The 24,213-nt window shown below is 43.9% G+C and overlaps 1 protein-coding gene across 1 annotated transcript in view; it reads right to left on the bottom strand.

Annotated features, from left to right (window-relative positions):
* The window catches only part of DNAH9 (dynein axonemal heavy chain 9), a 213,083-nt gene that overhangs the window by 8,943 nt on the left and 179,927 nt on the right, over window positions 1-24,213 (bottom strand). The window contains exons 56-59 of the mRNA XM_063120447.1: window positions 6,910-7,101; window positions 6,187-6,378; window positions 5,149-5,319; window positions 2,032-2,214 (exon numbers count right to left, since the gene is read on the bottom strand). Of these exons, the coding sequence (XP_062976517.1) occupies window positions 2,032-2,214; window positions 5,149-5,319; window positions 6,187-6,378; window positions 6,910-7,101 (738 nt within the window). The remainder of the gene's footprint in view (window positions 1-2,031; window positions 2,215-5,148; window positions 5,320-6,186; window positions 6,379-6,909; window positions 7,102-24,213) is intronic.

Consider the following 24,213-nt stretch of genomic DNA (forward strand, 5'->3'; position numbering starts at 1 on the left):
AGAGGAAAGAGCAAGAGGTACAAAGCATTGGCTTGAGTCAAAATTCAGCAAATATGTGAAAGCAGCTCATTTATCAGCCCTATCTTGGTTGGAAGGATTTGCAATGGATCAGAAACTTTCATGTTCAACTTGCAAACAATTGTGAAGGACATTGGATGATTAGCCTTTTTGGCAATTAAATCGAGAGACATTTAGACTTTAAAAAAAAATAAAAAAAAATATCAGAAAAATATGCATTATGAGTATTGAAAACATTTAACCTAATTCCTCCTGTTGCATATAGAATTCATAAGATACATGCATATAGAATTCATAAGGTAAGGAACAAGGGGCCCAAAAGAAAGGAGATTGAGTGTGTGTGTGATGTATGAGTATGTGTGTGCAGAGCACGAAATAAACTGAGAAAGGGGAGCCAGAAGGATGAGGCAGTGGAGAACTAAGGTTGAGGAAAAGGACCAAGGAGACATGGAACATAAGGACATCTGAAGAGCCCTGCTGGATCAGACCAAGTCAAGCATTCTCTGTGCATACACAGTTTCCAACCAGCTGCCTGGGGCAAAAAGGGGCTCTGAAGAAAGTTCAGACCCTGTTCAGACAACATGCTAAGCCACAATGGCTAAGCATTTTGAGCTAAACATTATGGCTTAGCATGCCGTGTGAACCATGACTTAGGCAGGTGGCGTGAACCACTCCTAACCACAGTGGCTATATAAACATGGCTTACACTAGGGTGACCATATGAAAAAGAGGACAGGGCTCCTCTATCTTTCACAGTTTGTATAGAAAAGGGAATTTCAGCAGGTGTCATTCGTATAAATGCAGCCCCTGGTGACATTCCCTCTTCATCACAACAGTTAAATCTTGACAAGATACAAAAGAGGGCAGGGCTCCTGCAGCTTCAACTGTTGTGATGAAGAGAGAATTTCATCAGCTGCTAAATATAAAGATACAGGAGTCCTGTCCTCCTTTTCATATGGTTACCCTATTTAAACACACTCACTAACCATTTCCTGCCAAAGGATTAGCAGCCTAACCATGGTTTAGTGTGCTGTCTGAACAGGCCCAGTGTGTGTTTCAGCAGAGGAAAGAGGCTGGTCAAGAGACAGGGCAGCTAAATGTCTCACTTCAAAGTAGACCATGCATGGAGGGAAAATGTGGAATGGAGATGTGCAGTGGCCCAGTGGGATTTTTTGACTCCCCTTTCCCCTTCAGAACCAGACCCTCATGCAAACTGCTTCTGAAACGCCCCTTAGCATGAAAAAGGGGTGTGTTGTGTGGCATGGAAGGCGGCTGCTCAGAGCACATGGACGCAAGGCACCCTTGAGTGCAGGTTCTTTGGATCCTTGTCTGGTTCCCTGGATCCTGGCTATGGCGCCAAATAGAGGGGAGCCAAGGGGAAAGCAGGATTGGCGCGCTGCCACACATTGGGCCCTGGGCCTGAAGAGAGCCAAGGGGCCGTAGGGTTGTTACAGTCTAGAGACTCCGACAGGAGAATTCAACCATTTTTGGTTTCTACTATTATTCTCACAGCATTGTGACCTGGCAACTTTAGGCTGGCCTAAAAAATAAAATAAAAAAGCAGGGATAGAACTATATTTCACATATTGATTTGAAACAACCAGCCAAACCTTTGGCTGCCAGCTTCTAGCAGTTTATATATTGTTTCGATTTTGCAATAAATTTAATGTCCTGAATTTTTACATCACTTGATTCCATTGGCAATACCTTCCTATTATTTGGTTTGTTTTTAAAAATCCTGTTGTTGCTGTTGTTGTTGTTGTTGTTTATTACATTTAGATACCACCCTATAGCCGAAGTTCTCTGGTCAGTTTTCTGTAGTCTATGCATCCTTTTATAGCATGTTCTCTTTTAGAACATAGCACTTAATCACATAGATCCCTCACCTTCTACTGGGGGGGGGGGGGCTGCAACGTATAAACTGGGTCATTTCTCCAATATCTCTATGGCCGCATTTCAAACCAACATAACAAAGGGGGTGGAGTGGGGTGGGGTGGGGGGAAGAGTCTCTACCTTCAGCCCCAGGTCCAGCTCCCTCAGTGACCGCCTGATCTCACTAGTCAGGAGGTTCATCCGTTCACATTCCTGGAAAGCAACAACAATGTATGGGGTCCTCTCTTCCACTTTGGCCATCAGCTCAGGAATGTTAAACTCATCCGTCAGCTTCTCCAAGATGTCATCCAGCAGGGCCTTCACCTGCATGCCAAAGACAGGTGACAGAAGGATGCTGAGATCTACTTGCAGAAGACAGGAAAGATGGTCAACGGGTCATAGTTGGCTTGAGAAAGTTGGCCCTATTCCTCCTGAAGAACAGCTGAGCCAACGGAAGCCTAGCTTCTCTAATGCACTATTACAGTCTAAACACCTGCAAACGTTCAAAGTGGCTCCCTTTTTATAAAGATGATTTAGAAATAGCCACATATGATGCAGGAGCTCACTCTTTTTCTTTTTCTTGCTTTTGATTCTCTCCTGTGCCTCATTCTGAGGTTGGGACAGTTCAGTGAGATGGATGAAGCTATAAAAAGAAGGGGGGAATCAAACAGCAGAGTGTACTGTATTGCACCATTTACGAGCAATTTTATTCATTTATTATTGACAAACGCAGCAGATTATTTTAAATGGAATTTTAAGGTGAACTATCTCAGCACACTGTAAACAAGGAAAGAAAACACCATCAGTTCCCCCAGGTTCCGTTGCAGCAACACTGTCACCAGATTTTGGAAGATCTCATGATGGACATGAAACATAATTTAATCCATAGATGAGTAAAATGGGTCAGAAGGAGCTCCAGTCCTTTCCTCGATGCCCTATACCATGTTCCCTGCACCTATGCATTCCTGGTCTCCCTCCCCAACCCTGCCTTTTGTCATCAATCAGATCTATCAGCCACAAACCAGAAACACAGCAAGTCTATTAAATGCTTTCCTCCTACCAGAATCAAAGGGTGCTCCATGGACACTGAAAGAGATAGTATCTCCCTTTCTCTACCAAAATGCAAACCGTTGGCTCAGCTAATGTTTTCTCAGGAAGATTTCCATCCATGATTTGAGGAGGAGGGTCAAGAGTCCAGGGCAGCAAAAGAGGAGAGCTTAAAGCAGATAAGTCGGGGCACACTAGGCATTCCTTGTGCAGTAGGGCTGGCTAACAGAGGTAATTTCGCCTTAAGCAAAATACAAAGCGAATTTTGGAGTTCCTCCTCTGAACTCCATAAATTATTATTATTATTATTATTATTTATAGCACCATCAATGTACATGGTAAATGGTAAAGCATTTTGAGGGAAGTTGGGAGTTTCTATAATTCTCACAAAATATCTTTGAGCACACTCTTATTACAAGATTTCAGCTAAAGTGAAAGCCATATTTGGAGGATTTTCCTCTAGCAAAACATCAGAGGAATTTAAAGTGGATGGTGGTGGTGGAAATTTCAGTAACTATGTATATTTATTTATTTATTTATTACATTTTTATACCACCCAATAGCTGAAGCTCTCTGAATTGCACCTCCCTAAACACGAATAGGGCTGTTCACACAACACACTAAACCAACTGTGGATTGTCTGTTGAACCGTAGGTTAGTGTGTTGTCTGAATGCACCATGTTTTCCACAGGGTGGGTTACCATGTTGTCTGAATGCAGCCAGGGTGGCTTGTTAACCATGCAGCATGGCTTGTTAACCAACCTGGACAACCCAACAACAAACCATCAATTTTCAAGGTGGCTTGTTCAACAAAATAAGCCACACTGCATGGTTAACTAGCAAGCCTGACTGCGTTCAGACAACACACTAACCCATAGTTCAACAAACAACCCACGGCTCAAAACAACCTACACTCAATCACTGTTTGCCTCGTCTCAGACTCCATTTGGGTTTGCACTGAATCCCATTGCCTCACAACGTAACTGCAGATCCAACTAAATACTAACAACAATTAAAAAAATAACCCCAAATTGATATCATAACCCTATCACTGAAGCGTACAATTCAGGGAATTTGTCAGTCAATTCACATGCCATTTTAAAAATGACCCATCTTCATGCAGGGTGAGATAGCCAAAAAGCTCAGTCTATGTGTGTATATCATTTCAGTCTGATTTTGGCTGTAGTCATAGAGGCCACGTGCATAGGAGTTTGAAAGCCTTTACAACCTAGAAGATGAACAATCTTGGCTCTAAAAAGCTGAAGAACTAATTTGCCAAAGAGCGGTGTCCACCACTTAAATTCTAGCTTTTAAGCATAATGAGCAGGAAATAATGGACAGATCCTCAAACTTCCATGAATTAGCAAACGAAAAGGTACACATAGACAGCTTTGTAATATTGACCTTCCTGCACCTTTCAAGGCCTTGACTGGAGTTTTAGTGAAGCAAAAGTTTCCCTTGAAGGAACTTAAGACAACTTGCAAATAGAGAGAGATGTTTTTCTTTTTCAGCAGAAGATTATTTAACGAACTGATATTGTGGGGGCAGAGTCGACTCAGGAACATAGAGGAAAGGGGAACAAAACTGCAGGCCTGAAATCTCCTTTTTGAGTTTGATATGACTGCTTTCCTTTGGGGCAACGGGAGCATGGTTTCACTGATCCCCGTCCCCCACAGTTCTCAGATTTAGGTCCTGCAGACCTGCATAGCTGGCACACGGATCAGTGTGAGTTCTGAGGTCTGCCTGGCTGAGCTCCCTGCAGGGGTGTGTCAGGGGGAAAGTACCTCCCTTTGCCCAAGACACTTCCCCATTCTCCTCATTCTGCATTGCAGAAGCAAACCAGAACACTGAGAAGCCACCTGCTGAATGTGACCTCCAAGAGGGACTCCAGTTCATACATATAATGTAGTGTAGGTATGAGAGCCACCGTCTACTTCCACCATTATTTCTGTTGAATAACAGCAGAGATCAAGAGCCATTTTTTTCCTACGATGACTTCAAAGGGCGATAACTCCAGTCCGAGATGGGTAGAATTCCACGGCCTTCCTCAGCACCAATTATGGCTCTCAGGATGCCTAACACTTAGCTAAACCTAAATTGGCTGCATGAGCTTACCCTGACCAGAACAGTATTTGGACTAAAAGGAAAGCAAACGACGCAACGCCACCTAAATGCTGATGGCTCCTTTTCCAATGTGCTCCCCATACTCACCTTCTCTTCCCGGGTGGCTCCGGCACCTTCTCCTAGGTTGGTGTCGCGAGGCTGCAGCTCCAAAACCGTGCGGAAGAGCTTTTCTGAGGTTTGGGTCAAAAAGCCGATTTCTGCATTGGGGTGGAGGCCATAAAGGTATGGAGACTCAGCAGGCAAGGCATCATCTATATACTGGGCAGCAAAACAGTATCTGCTCTCAGCAAGGTATCAGATACAATTCACAATTCTGTCAATAGGACGCACGCTTCTCAATCATACACAGTACTACTGAGCCACTAGGAAGCCAGCAACGGAGATGACAATTATGTTGCATGAATAATCAGACAAACCAAAATTAGCTGTTATTATTATGCCCAGCCCTTGCTATGAATTTCCAACAGGGAGCCTTCTTTGTGTGTTTCTTACTTGGTTTGGTGTGTGCCTTGGCAATAAAAATCTCAGCTCTTGGCTAGGAAATAGAGAATTGTCACCAATTATCATCAATTAGGGGTCCAAAGTTTATTTATTTTCCAAAACAAAACCAGGCTCACTCTACATATCTTGACATCAACATCTCCCCCCTACCCCCACTTCCCTTCCGAAACAGAAGATGAATGAATAAATGGCTATTCAAGATCTGGAGTATACTGAAGGAAAGCTAAATGAACACCACCAGCATAATCCGACACATGTCTACTCCGAAGTGAGCCCTACTGATTTTAATGGGACTTACTCCCAAGTGTGAATATGATTATAGCCTCAAAGTCTTTTTGAGCAAACAGATGAATTTTTTCCACTAAGTTTCCTGTGGTTGGAGAAACAAATACATTTCTTCTACCCATGCATGAACTGAATGAGTGTATGATGAACTGTCACATTATCATTAAACTGGGCTCTTCAGAGGAGACTGTGAACACTGAACTGAAAAAAAGAACCACCCACCAGCAAAAGTGACAAATTGAGTATTGGAACTCTGCATTCCTAACTTGCTCTCTCATATGGCTGTGGCATCAGAAACAAATCTGAGCAGGCTGAATAAAATGTTTGTGGTGGGGCTACCTGGTGATAGCTGTTGTAGTCCATGTTTCCCGGGAGGGGAAATCCTGGAGCCAACAGGAATTCTCCCTCCAGCATTTCAGGCTTGATGAACTCCTCCAGGTAGGTCTTGCAGAGGCGCCTGTCCCAGTCATCTGTGATGTGTCCTCCATACATGATCTCTCCAAAGAGGTACCGCAGATCATCGTAGGGAACCTAAGCAGCAACAGGCAGGTTGGTGGGAGCATGTTGTAAGAGGCCCCGCAGCCTTTAAAAGCTGGCGTTTCAGAGAATGCTTTCATTTCATCAGTTCATTTTTCCTAAGCAATTGAATGTAATGTAGCAGTCAAATCGCTCTATGGAGCACACAGGAGATTCACTCAGAGAATCCCAGACTGCAGAACAGAATGTGTGTATGTGTATATATGTACAGTAAGGGAAAGGGAGAAAGGGTGGGAGGATTGTTACTTAAAACAAGTCTTTCCCCAGTTTCCTTGACTGAGCACATTTATCTCGGCAGCCAAACGTTTCCAAATATTTTCACAGAAATGTCATGGTGGAGACACACAGGCCAGAAATGGGCACTTACAGAAACAGGGATGGTAAGATGAAAGGTGTGTCCTCTCCTGGATTCAGAGGTGGGAGAAAAGGTGGCATGTCAATAAAAGCCAAGGAACACCGATGAAGCACTTTGGAAGAGATGCATGTGATTTGAACATATAATGGTGTATAATTGATGTAGCTCACCTTGGAACTAGCCTCCAAGTAATTGTACAGAACGTTTACAGAAATGGTGAGGTCCCCAGTGTTAAAGGGGTATGAACGATTCCAGCCCTGTGGCCCAAACTTGCGTCTTTCCGCTGCCACGGCATGGAAGTAGCAGAGGGCAAAGAGGATGCTCTTAAACTCATTCTCACGGCTACACATCTCCAGGGTGTCCTGCAAGAAAACATGGACAGAGAGAACAGCATTTTCTTAGAGCGCATCATGCCGGGTCTGCAGCAGAGCCCTAATAAACTGCAGATTACCAAATGCACAAACTGGGACATTCTGGTTTGCATGTCATGGTGGCAATTCCTGGGTTGCTTAACCCAGAAACTGCAGAGACAAGTGGAACATGTGAGGCACACACTTGTCCTTTCTCCTTTGAATTAATAAGAATACCACATTTCTGAGTTGTTTCTGGGTTAAACAACTCAGAATTAACCCAACAACAAATCATGGCCAATTGTTGGGTTAACTCTTAACTTATAAACAATTCAGAGTTTCCAGGTTCAAACGTCACAAAACAGCCAACAAATGAGGCATTTCTCGGTTGTTAATTAAAAGCAGAAATGATGAGCACACCTTGCACGCCATGCTAGTCCCCATAAAACCTGAGTTAAACAACCAACAAATTGCTGTGCAAACTGGAAATATCTGGTACCAATGTTTAAGTGAAATCAAATCATTCAATAACAGAAAGGGCTGCTCTGTTTGCTCCAGCCCAGGTCCGGGCCCAATTCAAAGTGCTGGTATTAACATTCAAAGCCCTAAGCGGCTTGGGGCCAGGCTATCTGAAGGAACGCCTCCTCCCATATGTACCTACCCAAACCCTAAGATCATCCTCAGGGGTCCTTCTCCGTGAGCCCCTGCCAAAGGAAGTGAGGCAGGTGGCTACCAGGAGAAGGACCTTCTCTGCTGTGGCAGCCTGGCTATGGAATGAGCTCCCTAAGGAGGTTCGCCTGGCATCTCCAATATATTCTTTTAGATGCCAGGTGAAGAACTTTTTATTCTCTCAGTATTTTAACAGTCTATAAATTAATTTTAACTTCGTTCTTTTAAATTTGTATTTTACATTCATATTTCTCCACTGCTGCTGATTTTATCCTGGTTGTGCTTTTATATTGTATTTTATATCATGGTTTTATATTGTTGTTTTATATTTTGGATGGTTTAAATTTTTGTGAACCGCCCAGAGAGCTTCGGCTATTGGTGGGTATAGAAATGTAATAAATAAATCAGTAAAAAACATTTGACTTTGTCAGAATCCTTCTAGCCCAACAATGCCATAGATGTATGATTCCATGAATTCAAGAAAAGGGTTAGGGGCATGGTGTGGCGTTAAGGCCAATGCACCTTGGCTCTTCATGACTGAATTCAGTAAAAAAAAAAAAAAACCTTACATATACACAAACACACAGTCTGTTGTGCAGGTGGATGATCAGCCAGCCCCCACATACTTCGACATGTAGGTTAGAAAAAGTCACTAAGTAAGAGCTCTGAAAATCATCTTATTTCCCCAAATGTACCAGGCTGCTGGATGCAAAAGTGAGACAAAAATTCTAGGACAAACACACCCTGTCCTTATTTGACCTCACATTTCTTTAGCTGCAAACCCAAAACACCAACACAAAGCTGATGGCAATACCAAACCGCACTCTTTATTTAGAATGAATATGATAATAAGCTCTTTGCCACTCTGCTCTAAAAGCTGCATTTGAACTAGTCTTGCATTTGTCGGAACAGTAGCTCAAAGCAGCCAAATGAAGTATGAAGCCACTTGCTCCCACCTACAGCAGGAATTGGAGGATAAGAGACATTTTGTAAGAATCCAGCCGTTTTGAGAACATTAATTACTACTTGATTTGCAAAGACAGGATGAGAATGAGGAAATCTTGAAGGTTCCACCCGCTCCCCTCTCCTGGAATCCGAGATGATGAATGACAGTATATGAGAACAAAATAAGCCTTTCCAAGTGCCAGCATTAACCCTCACCTAACTGCATCAGCTGAGATTCCAGCGCTCATCTTGGAGAATACTGTAAGAGCAAGAGCCATCAATGGTGCTCAGAAGCACATCGCATCTTTCCACCAAGGGGCTGAGCCCCAGATCCTCCTACGTTATGCTGGCCCAGACCTACGTTGTGCTGGTCCAAACCTGCATCCTACTTTATGCTGGCCCAGACCTATAGGCACAGGGAACTCACTCCTTTCCAAGTGCTTGTCCTGGCAAGAAGACTCAGGAGGACCAATTCAACCACAGCAGCCTTGCACAGAGGCTTCTTGCTGGTCTGCCCTGCCCCAGGGAAGCCACCAAAGCATAACTTGACAAGTATCAGATGAGCATTTTAAGGGGCACAGTGAAATGCCTCCCAGGAAAAGCTACAAGGGGACTTGTATGACATGGGTTTCCTACAGATGTGGGCTTCAATCTGGAGAGCCTTGGAACACACATAGCTACCCTACACAGGAGTGGCAGTGCAGCACTCAGGCCATGGCTAGACGAGGGGGTTGGAGGGCAACGATATCACAATTTTATGATCACAAGATCGTTGCCCTCGTCTACACGCAGCACGTGACATCACGGTCACCATTTTGGATGTGTGTTTTTTAAAGGAAAAGGACCGCACAAGCACTCAAATGACAGGTAAGGTTTTTGTTGGGTTTTTTTTAAAGAATCCCCTCTCCCTCCCCCCACCCCACTCCTCAGGAGCTCTGTGCCCGGTTCTCAGCTCCTCGCGGTTACTCATGAGTAGCTGGGACAACCCGTGACACCCAGCCACATGGTCCGCAGTCTCAGGATCATCCTGAGACTGTAGAAAAAGCAGGATGGAAGGGTAGGGCGATATCCTGGGCCAAGAGAGGGATCATCCCTCCCTGCTCCCAGGATCCCCTGTGCATCATGTGGACGCACAGGGATGATCCCGAGCCAATCACCGGGATGTTGCCCTGTCTAGCCATGGCCTCAATCTGTATTAGAACGGGTTTTGTGTAAAGCCACTCCTAGCCAATTGCAAAATGTAATGCAAGGCTACAAAGGTATCCATGTGCTGCTGGGTACGTTGGCTATTTGCTGGTCTGACCTCCTACCCAGCTGCAGGAACAGAGATTCGTTCTGGAGTGGGGAGGGCCAATACCTGGTTGAAGTTGTCCAGAGCTTTGTGGAGGTTGGCATGCATCCCTGTTGGGGGCTCATTGGTGATTTTGATGGAGTTCTCCAGGATGCCCTGTGGTATGATGTGGCCCTCAGGTGAAGCTGCAGGCTCTGCACTGATGAAGATGCGAAATTCAGGATGGCTGCCTTCACTGTGCTGCTCTAGCTTCTTCTCCAGGGAACTCAGCCACTTGGCCACCAGGTGGATGTTCTAGCAGGAGGGAAAGGGGTTGTTACAGCAGCGGGCTTGTAATTCAGCAATGAGCAGCTACCACACAGGCTCCTTCCGGGAGGTGAAGAGCATTCTCTACACACACACACACACACACACACACACACACACGCCCCTCCTTCAGCTTCAAGAGCAAGCACCTTGCCTAATAGCTCTCAGCCCTGTAATTCACTCCATAGACATTAGCTGCACATAAAAGGATGTGGATTTTATACACTTTGAAATGCAAAATAATCAAGACAAATAACTGGCAATTAAGGAAACAGCTCAGAGTGTTTGTTTTCTTAGGGACGATGATAATCCGTTTGTTAGAATAATGTACTGCCGCTGAAGTAACACTATTTCCTCCAGACGAAACAAAGTTCCCGTAGACAGCTGAAATAAAATTGCTTGATTATTTTCAATCAAATAATTCACCCTTGAAATCTGAGGCAGTTACCAGAAAATCACATTTCACATCCTACTCGACAGAGGTCTTCACAAATTTGCAGTGCTGGCACCATTGCTGGAGACCTGCTCATTTCACAGTAGCTGCACTTCCCACCCTATCGGCTGATGGTCACATCCTTGTCCCAAGATTTCACGAAAGGCCATAAAGAATCTGAATTTCAAATATTGCTCCAGTTGAATGAAGCCGTAAAGGAGAGTACATTGGTGAGTGAGTGAGTGAGTGAGGGTGCAGTGCGAAGGGATGGGAATAGAAATTTGCTGGGCAGACTAGAACCAAGCTGTGTACCATGGTAGCCACACATTTCAAAATTTTGCAATGTAGTTCACAAATCAAGAAATGTACACAAAAATGCATACGATAGGAAAAAGTACACACAGTAATTTGCACATTAGGGGAAATCACTTGGGGGAATGCGTATGTTTAGGGAAGTTTGTACAAACATGCATTTATTTGGGAAAGTATGTAAAAATGTGCATGTTTTGAGGAGGGTTAACTTTTGTGCATTTTTGCATAGTACCCTACCACCATCCCTACGAACAGCAGAAATGGGATGGAATGAACTTAATGTTGGAAAAATGTGAAACTGAGCAGAAATCAAACTTGACTGACTTCAGGCTAAGCAGTAGCCTGCTGTTACTAATGGTCAAGCCAGCATCCCTGCCTTCCTACAGATACTGGCTGGTTGAAGCTGAAAAGCAACTAGAAAAACTTAAGAGATATGGATGGAATGGGAACTCTAGGTAATAGCATGGAAACTGTCCAAAACCAGCACACCTTTCAAGAGGTCCACTGACTGGTTTTGAAGGCACAAACTATTCCATCAAAATCTAGAAATCCAAATCAGACTTCCATTTCAAGAAAGCCTTGGCATATCCGGGAAGGGCAGGAAAAAGTCCTGCCTGAAACCCTGAAATTCCATTGCCAGTCAGTGTTGACAGATGAACCTGTGGTCTGACTTGAGTATAATGCAGATTCCTATACAGAGCAGCACTGAGGACAAATCGTCAGATGGTAATCAGGTGCAAAGAAAAACATTCCCAATCATCTTTTTTTGAAAGACAGAAAATATAAGGCCGAGAGTGTCATGATGCATGGATTTGTGCATATTGCATACATGCAAACCAAGCACATACATGAGAGAACTTTTACCACTGAATTCTGGACTCATAGGAAATCTGAAACACCAAATTAATCAGGGGAATTAGGATCATACATTCAAAAACATTAACACTGAGGAGATCAAAACATAAGCATTTGAAAATTAAATGCTTAGTAAAGCTAGGTGCAACAGGATATGTAAGAAAGTGTGTGTGTGTGTGTGTGTGTGTGTGTGTGTGTGTGTGTGTGTGTATGCATATCCCAAAAAGGGTGATGGAAGTGTGGAACTTTAAAAAGAAATGAGTTTTAATTCAAACACTAAGCAGAAAGTGAGCAGCTAGTATTTAAATGAAAACGGCCCTTGAAGAGGGAGGCAAATGCCCATCAAAATTCAGAGTTCATGAGTGCCTTTCTAGAAAAGTGTGTGTGTGTGTGTAGCTGATCGTGGAGAATGGGAAAGGGTGGGGGGATGAAAGAAATTCCATCTTGGGATGATTTGAACAGGGAAGAAACTGAGTTTTTGGGAAGTGCAAGAGCATTTTGGAGGGAAGGGGGAATACAGCAAATGCAGAAGATTTCAAAGAAAGTAAATGGGGAGGTTTAAAAGAGCAAAAGGGGGCTCCAAAGCCAAGGATTTTTGGAGTTGAGGATGGGATGGAGTATTAGGAAAAAGTGGTTATGGACCAACAAGAAGAAAAACAGTTAATGCAATGGTTTGTCCCTCATTACCTGCTGACTTGTGAGAGCTGGAAGCTCTCTTGAGCTTCTTCTGGAACAAAAAGAGGAGGTAAAGGGCTGTTTCCATGACCACAGAGAGGTAAATAAGCCACAGTGGTTTATTTTCCCAGTCACGCATGCTATTTTCCCACCAGCGGGATTTGTATAATTACCTTCAACAGCATAGATTGCTGTGACACTCAAATCCAGTGAGGGTGGCTTGTTGCTACGGTTAACAAGCCACACCCAAGATCTCCATGGGTTCTGTGTGTCTTGTTAACCACAGCAACAAGCCACCCTGGCTGGGTTCGCAGGACATGGCAAGCCATGGCAGCAAGGGTAATTAATTTCTCTGGCATGTGACTGGCACATGCACTGGGGGAGGGCAGAGATACCACCACAGCTTATCTCCCACTCTATGATCATGCAAACCCAGTCAATATCGGGGGTTTCAGGGTTTCAAAGCTTCAAAAGGTGTTAAGAACAGTTAAAAAGTAGAACTGGCTAATATTTCCCCCTCCCATCTGGTTTTAAACGGAAAGTTTGAAAATCAGCATAAAATATTTCTTGATAGGTGATTCTGGCTGTCACCTTGGGCAAGGTCTGAAATTTGCAAGTGTTAATACATAAGAATTAAGGAAAATCAGGACACAGAAAGGGCTGACCAGAAAAAGTTGTGTGTAAGGAGCCACATAGGTAGTTTCACTTGGGATGTGTGGGGCCTGAATGTCCTAATAGAACGAATATTCTGCCCTTCTCCAAGACAAAAATAAAGCAGCCTTTTCTAAAAACAGGTCACTTCTTCCCAAAACAGCAGAATTTGGGGGACACTAGGTAACAAGTGTCTTGTGACTACCCAAAGCAGGTGGCTTCTGAATAATCTTTGTTTGTGTTCAGGTGTGCTTCGTACATAGGCAAGATTTAAACAAGGAAATCCCATTATGTCCAGAGACTTCAAAAATGAGACATTTAGTAAATCTTCTTCAGCAAGGTATGTTTATCAAGATCCACAGATCAGAGGGATAGCTTTAAGCCACACAGAGAACTATCAATTAAATAATCGAGGCCTTTGTGTGAGAGAAAACCATTTAAAGGTGTGGATAATTTCTTATCTTGGCTGGCCTTTCAAGTGTGAAGGCTTTTGAAGAACTTTCACGTCCAGAAGGGAAAGAGGCAGTTGTGTTCTGGCTTTCAGATATAGACTAAACCATGGCTTTTAGGGATACATCAGATATAGATGTTCCTGAAACAGGAGATCCAAGAATAAAACCCAAAACAATCCTATTGCTAATACAAGTTCAGGCTATCCTTTAATGTCACAGTGTTTTGGAATGTGAAGCATTGTCAAACTAGTGGTCAAAGCAAGGCAACTCTGTGTCAAGGAGGAAGGAACATCATCATCATCATCATCATCATCATTATTATTATTATTATTATTATCAACAACTAGACAATTTGCTCAAAAAAGACTCAAGGCGACTTACAACAAAATCCAAAGATACAAAATTTAAAACTGCTAAATAATCATCCGCTAAAATACAACCACCTCATAAAACAACTAAAACATCAGTAACAACAGTAAACAATTCAGCTAATGAATTAAACAGCCCATCATGTGCCATCAAATGCCTTACGAAGTAGCTCTCTTTTGTGTGAGCAATACTGACTCCATTTTGAGAGACAGCTAATAATCCAGGCATCTTCAGCCCCCGCTTCAGCAAAGGTGGGAGGAAGTAGGGATGTCGTGGGCATCCAGCTGGGATTCAAGGCCTGGTGATTTGTTGCTGGCTCGGTCTCCTGGATGCCAGTTTACAGATCCCCACACCGAGTCAGGGAAGTGTGGGGATCCCTGCTCCCTCCCTGAGCCGCTATTTTGCATAAAAATGGTGGCTCAGCCCTTTTTCGTAAAGAGGCCACTTACGCAAAATTGCAGGCATAAACGGTCTGCTTTCTGCCAGTTTTAGGAAGCCATAAGGGGTGAGGATCCAATATGGAACTGGCAGCACAAATCTATCCAAGTACTTTGTAAATATCCTCAAGGTGTACCAATTGAAACTCATCAAATGAAATTGAATAAGACTGCGCTCTGAATGCCTCAACTGATTCACTTGTTATAACAATAGAGTCTAACTCCTGGTGAATGCAATAGATTTCATCCTGGAAATGTCTTGCAAACATGTCACAGTGGGCATCTGATGGTTCCACAGCCTCCTTAGGGCCAACCTATAATAAACCCCAAACAACCCTAAAATGCTGTGCTGAACAGCAGGAAGAGGGTACAATGGAAGTGGAGAAATAATGTTTTGTTTTGTTTTTGTGATTTTTTTGCTGTCTTAACCATCCTTGAATAAACTTGAACATGGGCACATATCAGTATTCAATAACATTTATTAGAAGTTTCCCTCGATTAGAAGTTTCCCTCTGTCTCCCACCCTATTTCATTCCTCTCAGCTCTGGGATATCCCATAAAGTTGTATGAGCTCTGCTAATCTGGAGAAGGCACCCAGAAGCAATAGTGTCATTTTTGCATTCCACAGATTAATCAGGGCTTCACCAGGAGAGTTGGGTATTTAAAGTACAAATACCTGAAAGCCATTGCATGGGGGGTTACTTCTGAGCAAACATGAATAGAATTGGGCTGTATTTTGCATGCCTGAAAGCTGTTGCACTGGGCCTTAATTCTGAATAGACATGCCTAGAATTTAGTTGGACTTTGTATCCTGGTGGGAAAATATCCAAACTAGTAAGAATTACATTTGTGTATATGTGTGTGCATTCATGCTCGTGCATGTGAGGTCTTCAGTCCCCCAACATACCCCAGATGCAGCCCTCAGGGCCAAATGGTTGTGCAGTCCCACCCCCAAGGACAAAGTTTACATAACCTGGGTTGGATCAAAGAAAATGGTCTGCTCACTGAAGGTGCACAGGTACTGTATGTGTTTATAAGACCCCTGCCACTAAGCAATGACATCCAGACAAAGTATCAGGTCCTCACACATAACACCATAATCCAGACCCAAAGTAGGAAATAGCCTACATGCAGAGCAGATAACAAAGTGAGCCAAGCCATAGGTTCCAGGTTCAAGACACACAAACACATTACATGATGAATGAATTCAGTATCTAGGAAACAAAAATGGTTTCACTGAAGCCCTATTCAAGTATTATGCTTGAATAGGGTACAGTAACATATGCAAAACGATATGGCCACATCCACCATCCCCATCGTCCCTGACTGCCCTATATTGAGCGGGGAGGTCTGCTGGGGACTTCTACTCGCATTTGCTTGAATATGAGTAGAAGCCTCAACACAGCCAGGAATCCTGCTTTATCAGGGCTCCCAATGGGGCAAAGGTTTCTATTCCTGCTCAAGCAAACGTGAGTAGAAGTCACCTAAAGACCTCCTCACTCAACATGGGGATGTTGGGGACTTAGATGTTGGGCTGGGATGCACAAGGATGTTGGGGATAGCACACACAGTTCTGTGACTCTTACACATGTTATTGCTTCCTATTCAGATATGCCTGAATAGGGCTTCAGTTTCTCAGACCACACATACATGTCAGCCACACTGAGACTAATGATCTCCCCACCACCACCCCAGCTCGCCTTCATACAGACAAAGGAGATGCTGGCTCTGACCCAAACTAGCTACGGCACTTCTTTGTTGCCCGACTACTGAAACTGAACTCGGTGTTCCCCACTGAGTGGGGCTGCGCAGCCAGGCTGGGAGTGCTGATGGCACGTTCGTGCAGCCAATTGGACGCAACCAGTTCCCCAGCATGGCTTCTACTCACCAGCTTCCCACATGTTTCTGTGCTCTGTTCATAACCTCTGCAGTGTTGTCTTTAAAGGCATAAGTAGTGCCCTGCTGGATCAGACCAAAGGCCCATCAAGTCCAGCCTTCTGTTCCAGCATTGCTCACCATCATTCAAGCCTTATTATTTTATTTATTTATTTATTTTTGCTCATTGCCTTGCTTTGCTCACTGCCTTGCTCACTGCCATCGAAGTGACTGAATCACACCAGGCAGCAGGTCCTTGTTTCCCCACCATTCAAGCACATTGGTCATCACCAGGGGTGGCAGCCATGTAAAATCGCACACCCATGGGCTGGAACTGTGCAGGAAGGTGCACACTAATAAATAAATAAATAAATAAAGTATCACTTTTGCATCCCTTGAATGGTCCCAGTGCGAATGGGTAATATGCAACACATCAAGACATAAAACAAATTCAATTTAAAAGGATTACAATAAATAACTGGAATATTGGACAGGGCCAAGAAAAAAATGGCTTCTACCTGGTCTAGCAATAGGGGAACAAACGTTTCCACATTCGCCAATGGTTGGCAACATTAGTACTTATTCACGATCCTGGGATTGCAATGACATGTGGGTGGCCTGTATTGAAGCTGGCATTGTGTATATAGTACAGTGTCTATTACTGCTCTGCAGGGCTGGATACCTATCTTTTGAATGCGCACCCAAAATGTTACAATGCCAGCACAAAGGCATACAATGGTGTACAAGCATGTTCGGCAGTGGCCGGCACACTAAAATGTGAATAGGCATTAAAAAAAAAAAAAAACAGGATTTGGGCATAGAGTGTTACAAGCTGCTTTACCGTGTACACTGCCTGGATACACATCCAGTTCCCATGACTGAATCCTGGGCATGAGCCCAGAATTGAGTGCATTGGATCAATTAACGATAACTGGAGCAGGAGGAAGAGCACAGAACACCCTTTATGAAGCAAAGTGGGGAGACCGTTGTGCAGCAAGGTCTTTCTCGTTTCAAAAGAGCTCCATCAGGGCCCTAAATTGGCAGGCACCTTAAAGCTACCGCCCATGCAGTAATTAAGGTAGGAAAGAGAGATGTGGGCACAAGGAGAACAGTGCAAAAAAACAGCCCCGGATTTCTCAGGACAAAATTGGACAGAACACAATAGGCACTCCTACACTGCATGATGAAGAGAACATCATTTAGGAGCTTATGCTTTTTGGCTGTCTTCTCATAAGCAGTCTTGGGAATGCAGCCTTCATCATAATGACCTGGCAATAGCTGCTGCTTGTCTTCCCTTTGCACTGAGTTTCTGCGAGATCTTTCGATTCAGTTACCTTGATGAGATGTGACTGATGAACGCAGTCTGGATACCAACACATCTTGTGCATCCCCAAGACGACCCTTACAGGGCAAAAACACGCACAGATCTTGGGAAGCCTCTCTCCACTCTGCTAAAGTCACTTTAGCAGCGGTTAACATGGTACACAGCCCATCAACTTACAGTGTTGAACTTGGTGGATTTTTTCATATGGATAAGAAAATATTCTTTGTTTGGATTGTTACAGAAAGGATAGTGGTTAAGATTGGCCATCACCAAAGGACAAAAGGCTGAAACATCAGCACTTACCCATGCTGTTTTAGGGCTGAAATCTGTGCAGCCCATTTCTGTATGGCCACCTAAAATAAAGCTGTCCTAGCTGGATTTTTTTTTCGATCTTTAAGTGACAAAAGTCTCTGGGGTTGGATCCAGGTGTGTGCAACTGGGCTGGCTGAAGCAGACTTCCCCATCAACTCCTTCCTACAACAGCTTCTCCAATCCCTTGAAAATGCTACACAGATAGTAGGGGGTTCTGCTGAATGGGGTGAGCTATGGTGCGTGCGTGCGTGTGTGTGTGTGTGTGTGTGTGTGTGTGTGTGTGTGTGTGTGTTTATGGTGAGAAGAGTGCTCTCTACAAACCAGGTGAAGGAGGCTCTTTCTGTAAACAAAGCCCTTCTGATCATGGAAGGCAGATCCTGGATGCAACCCTCAGTACAATTTTGCCTTATTAACTTTCCCTAACTCTACAGACCTATACACAATTACCTGGGAATACATCCCACTACCTCGGTCTTACTTCTTATGTAGCCCCTTCACTTCCCTCTGACCCAGAGTTGTTTGTGTGCAGCCAGCAAATTATGGACAGTGCTCTACACATATATACAAACATACACATAGTTCATAACAGAGAAGTTCCATGTACAAGCTGGATCTAATGCACAGCGTTAGGACCTCAGTGACTTCAAGAGAATGATCTTGCACATAACAGCTGTTTCAGATTAGAAGCACTCACCCACACTTCCCTTTCTTTGCCTTCTTTCCTAATGTATGTTGCTCCATCTGAGGCGTAAAAAGTGCTGAACACAATGGCAACCCACAAGATGGCTACTTGCCATTTGTGAGCAGTGCCAATCTTTCTGGCTGCCATGTTTACATTGCGATTCATCAGAAATTCTCTCCCTCACCCACCCACCCCCCATTCTAGGCTTTTTCAGCAAAGGTACAGCTGAAGTCTATTCTGGACTTTTGTTTTTGAAAAGTGCCACAAAATGCACACACACACACACACACACACACACACACACACACACACAAATACACCTCCTTTTGAATATAAAAAGTGACATTTGGGCAGTACTGGGGGTGTGAACGGGAGTGTGAGCATATGTGAGTGTTCTCCTGTCAGGCAGACAGATTGTATATAGCAATCAAAAGAATGAGGGTGAATATGTGAGTGACTGGGAAAGAGTCCAAGGGGGGATAACAGATACGCGCGCGCGCGCGCGCACACACACACACACACACACACACACACACACACTATGCGTAGGCATCTGAATTTTCCTTAAGAAAATAACGCTTGTGCATCTTACTAGATAAAAACATGTATCATAAAGACGTAGGAGTTGCCATGGTAACTCCTGGAAATAGTACCATACAAACCAGCAATTTACTTCATCACAGATCTTCTCCCACTCGTCAGCAGAGGTACACATAACATTCTCTATTTTATAGTCACTGTCCAGGACCATCTGACCACAGCGTGTCATGAAGTTGAAAGGAGCCCATTCCGCAAACAGCCAGCGTAACATAAAAGCATAACTTGTGAGGCCTGTAAGACTGGACAAAAAAGGCCCCGCTGAAGTTTCTGTCCTGACATTCCGAGCAGTCGCCTATGACATGCAGATTAGGTGGCAGCTCAAAAAGGATACTGTGGAGTTGTAAATGGTGCAGAAAAGAGCAATCAAAAAGATCAGGGAGCAACATTGTTTGGGTCTCTTTCATTTACAATAAAGGTTAGTAAGAGGGTGTACAATGTATGATGATACAGAGAAAATAGAGAAAAAGCTTTTCTCCCTCATCATATTAGAACCTAAAGACATCCAATGAAGGTGATTGGTGAGAAATTCAGAACAGACAAAAGGAAGTGTTTTTTTTCACATAGCGCATAGTTGAATTATGGAATTCACTACCACTTCTTACGTTCTTATGTTCCCCAGCAACTATTGTACATAGACTTCCTGCCTCTGATACTGGAGGTAGCACATAGCCATCCGGACTAGTAGCTGTTGATAGCCTTCTCCTTTAGGAATTTATCCAACCCCATTTTAAAGACATCAAAATTGGTGTCTTTACACTATATCTGGTGGTAGCAAATTCCATAATTTAACTTCACACAGCACATAGTTAAACTATGGAATTCGCTACCACAAGATGTGATGGCAACCAAATTGGATGGCTTTAAAAAGGAGGTTGGATCAATTCCTAAAGGAGAAGGCTATCAATAGCTACTAGTCCAGATGGCTATGTGCTACCTCCAGTCTCATAGGCAATAAGTCTATGTACAATAGTTGCCGGGGAACATAAGCATGTAAGAAGTGCCATGGTGGTTCAGACCAAGAGTCCATCTAGTCCAGCACTCTGTTCACACAGTGGCCAACCAGCTGTCAGCCAGGGACCAACAAAGCAGGACATGGTGCAACAGCACTCACCCACCTATGTTTCCCAGCAACTGGTGCACACAGGCTTACTGCCTCGGATACTGAAGGTAGCACATAACCATCAGGGCTAGAAGCCACTGATAGCCTTCTCCTCCAGGAATGTATCCAACCCCCTTTTAAAGCCACCCAAATTGATGGCCATCACTACACCTTGTGGTAGTGAATTCCATAGTTTAACTATGCGCTGTGTGAAGAAGTCCTTCCTTTTATTTGTCCTGAATCTCCCACCAATCAGCTTCATGGGATGACCCCGGGTTCTAGTATTTTGAGAGAGGGAGAAAAACATGGGCAGGAGGGTGCTGTTCTACTCAGCTCCTGCTTCCTGGTTGGCCACTATGTGAACAGAATGCTGGACTAGATGGATCCTTCATCTGATCCAGCATGGCTCTTATGTTCTTATGTACAATATATGTGCAGTTATTTGACTATACTGCACAAATACAGGAACTGGCACAGGCATCTAGAAAGTCTCAGCTTTCATTTTTGAAAAAGAACAACTTTAAAGGATGCAAAGATATGCTTAAGGAACAGTGCCTGGTGAAGTTTTAAAGGATCAGATTGATTTTGAAGACATGGTTCGCTGTCCCTCCCACTGGCTAGCAAAAGCAGAATAAATTATGCAAAGTGAGCACCTATGTGCAAAGGCATTTAATCTGCCTAATTTATGCATATCATGGAATTCAAATTTGGTTGGCAAATTATTCAAGGTTACCTTGAATAAAATTGGCTCTTCTTCTGCTTCTTTTACGCACACAGTTGGACATGGCACGGAGAAGTTGTACCTTGGCTTGTTTGCGTAAACAAACTCCTTAACCCTCCATCCCGAGTGCTTAACATGTAATCCAATTATTTAACATGTGACAAGGAAATCTCTGCCAAGCTTTGATCAGTGCATTGCTATGGTTGAGCAGCTCATTGTTATTTAATTTAGTACATGAACCCGACTCAGTGAAGCAACAATGTATGAAAATGAAAAGGCACTCAGGAATTCAATTAAGTCAATCACTGAGTGAAGGAGGTGACATTCCCGACTAATGGATAAAAGTTGTGGTTAAATGAAGATGGGATAGAAGCTTGGACTCTTCCAGGTAAAAACAGATACCAATCAAGGTTTTACTTCACTTGACAGGAGTTCTGACAGTGGCTCTTCTGGCATCAGGGGTTTAAAGGAAGGAGAGAAAGTTTAGACCAAAGGCCAAACGTGGCATCAGTTTCATCACACCTGTGGCACCAGGACCTCCACCAAACTATGACAGCTTTCTCTCAGTCCTTTGCATTGGGCGCTGGACCAAGTGACACGAATGCAGAATACTGATGAGAGCAAAACCCCTGCTGCTTTCTTATCAGACAGCCGCTGAATTGTTATAAAAGCAGAACACCAGAAGAAAACCCAACCATATTGCAGGCTGAGGGTCTGTGCTCATGATGGATTACTATAGGAAGCAGAGTTGCAAAGTGTGTTTAATCGTTGACATTTGCTGCATTTTCTTGCTGCTTCCCTCCCCCTTTCTGTTCTGATGGAATTGACTATTTTTATATTGATTGTTGTTTTTAGCAGTTTAGCATATTTTATTGCAAGCTACTCCAATGATCATTTTTGTGTGGAAAACCTAGGATAAATAAATTTGCTATTTCTCACTCCAAAAGAAAAAGAAAAGAAAGGGGGGGGGGGTAAACACCTGCCCAGGGAAAAAGTTTCCAGGTTAGGGATGCCATATCAGAAGTTGCCCAAGGTCATGTTCTAGCCACAGGTGTGTCACAGAGGCACTATCCCAAGACCTCAAGTTAAGTCCTTAGGACTTCAAGAGGGATACAAAACAGAGGGGGTACATTCTGGATTTCAGGAGATGTGGATGGATTCCAGTAAAATAAGTTTTATTTCCAGACTGGCCCAATCAGTCATCCTATGGAGTGATGCAATCGCAACCCCAACCAATCAAGGAAACGTTTCCTAACAGTGTAAATGGGACAGGAACACCACCAATCCTTCCAAATGTTCACAAAAGAAATGTCAAGATAAGGAAAATATGTGAATGAACTGGGAAAACTCTGCTTAAAGCAAAGGTGGGCAACTTTGAGAGGCCCGGGGGCCATTTCTGACCCCCTCCATAGAGAAAAGTGGTTGCTTTTTAGTGGTGTTCAGAGCAGCTGTGGAGGGCCAGAAGCATCAAAATTAGATTGTTTTCACTAAAAGGGTCAAAAGACTTCAAAATGGCTGCTCTGGACAACTTTCATTTTTGTACAATTTTTGTACAACTTTCAATTTTGTACAGTTTTTGCCCAGTCCTTGTTTAAAGCTCCTTTCCCAACTCCAACATGGGTGTGAGGACCTTCTGGGTGCTTTTGAACAGCACACAGTCACTGAGTTACATTGGACACATGCCTCCACTGGGGTGAAGATGGGGAGGAGACACTGGAGTGTGCAGCCAATTCTTTAAAAGAGAGGGGGAGGGGAAGAGTCTCTAAGAAGAAAGAAAAATAGCAGCCCCACTGCCATCAATGCACAATAGATCATAATTCCTGGGGCGATTCTTGCCCTCACACTCATTTTAGGGAGCCAAATATGGACTGGAATAAATCCCTCCGCAAATAAAAAAGACTTAAAATGATCACCTTCGCGGAGTCCATTCCCCTCTCTTCTCAACACTAGAGCAAGCCCAGAACAAACTTTGAAGCAAAACCACAAATCCTGCGCTCAGTGTCATCCAGGTTTAAAGCCATCCGTAATCACAACACCGACAGCCGACACGACACCTTTCTATCTCATTTCCCATCTCTGCTGAGCCCATTGGGCTGGAAGAGAAACACACAGCCTGTAAAGTGTAGCAGTGATTAAGTCATCCACACTTTGTAAATAGGGAAAACAAGGTGAAAAGGGGTCATTCCTCAAACTCAAACTCATAGTTAGAGAAAGGACTAGAATGTACGCATGGCTGATCAGTCTACAATGCATCATGAAGCCAATGAACTGGTAAAACAAGTTGCCGCTTAACTGAAACGTATATGCAGGAACAAACTGGAAGGGCCCCAACCCCCATGTGCCTTGCAAGAGGTTCCTCTGACTGCTTCCCCATGGCAGAGCTGGAGAGTGGGGCGGGTGGGGGAAGCAGGGAGACGTACCTCCAAGATGGTACCAGGGAATCATAGCCAAGCTTCAAAGAATGATGGCTCTAGGGCAAGGTGCTTTCAGACTTTTGCCCCTTTTTGGATTTAGGGCTTTTGGACATGATGACTCTGCCAATGAGCAAAGCACTCTGGGCACCTTGCATGAAATGAGTACTCCGCCTCTTGCAATGCCTCGTTGAAGCTGGAAGAAACGATTCCATGTGTGCCACGTGACCAAGCACTCATGAGCACCAGCATATGTGCATTTTGTAATCCCCTCTGCCCTTTGTTCCCTTGGTGCTCAGTGGATAAGGAATGGCAAAAGTGCTACGGGACATTATGCTTGGTGTGGATAAGAATCTTGTTGGAGATGTCTTTTGCCCAGAGGGTGGGCCTGCTGCAAGTACCTTACCTTTAAAAACCCACCACCACCTTTCAAACACTAGCATATTGTTAACTGGCAAATTCTTGCAGTCACTGGACTGAAACCACTGAGGATTTTCCCTTCTGTTTTTCCCTTAGTTACCAAGCAAGTCAGTAAGCAATTTTAAATTCCAACACATTTAAATGAATTGGTATACGCAAGTGAGCAACAGGGAACTGTGAGTAATGGGAAACTGTAGCTCAGGAAACTAGCATCTGCAGTCCTGGCTCTAGGTTTCCACTGACCCCTCCACTTTGGCCCTACCTCTTCCCCCTTTGGCCCATCCC

This window comes from Elgaria multicarinata, chromosome 3, assembly GCF_023053635.1.
Source record: "Elgaria multicarinata webbii isolate HBS135686 ecotype San Diego chromosome 3, rElgMul1.1.pri, whole genome shotgun sequence".
NCBI lineage: Eukaryota > Metazoa > Chordata > Lepidosauria > Squamata > Anguidae > Elgaria > Elgaria multicarinata.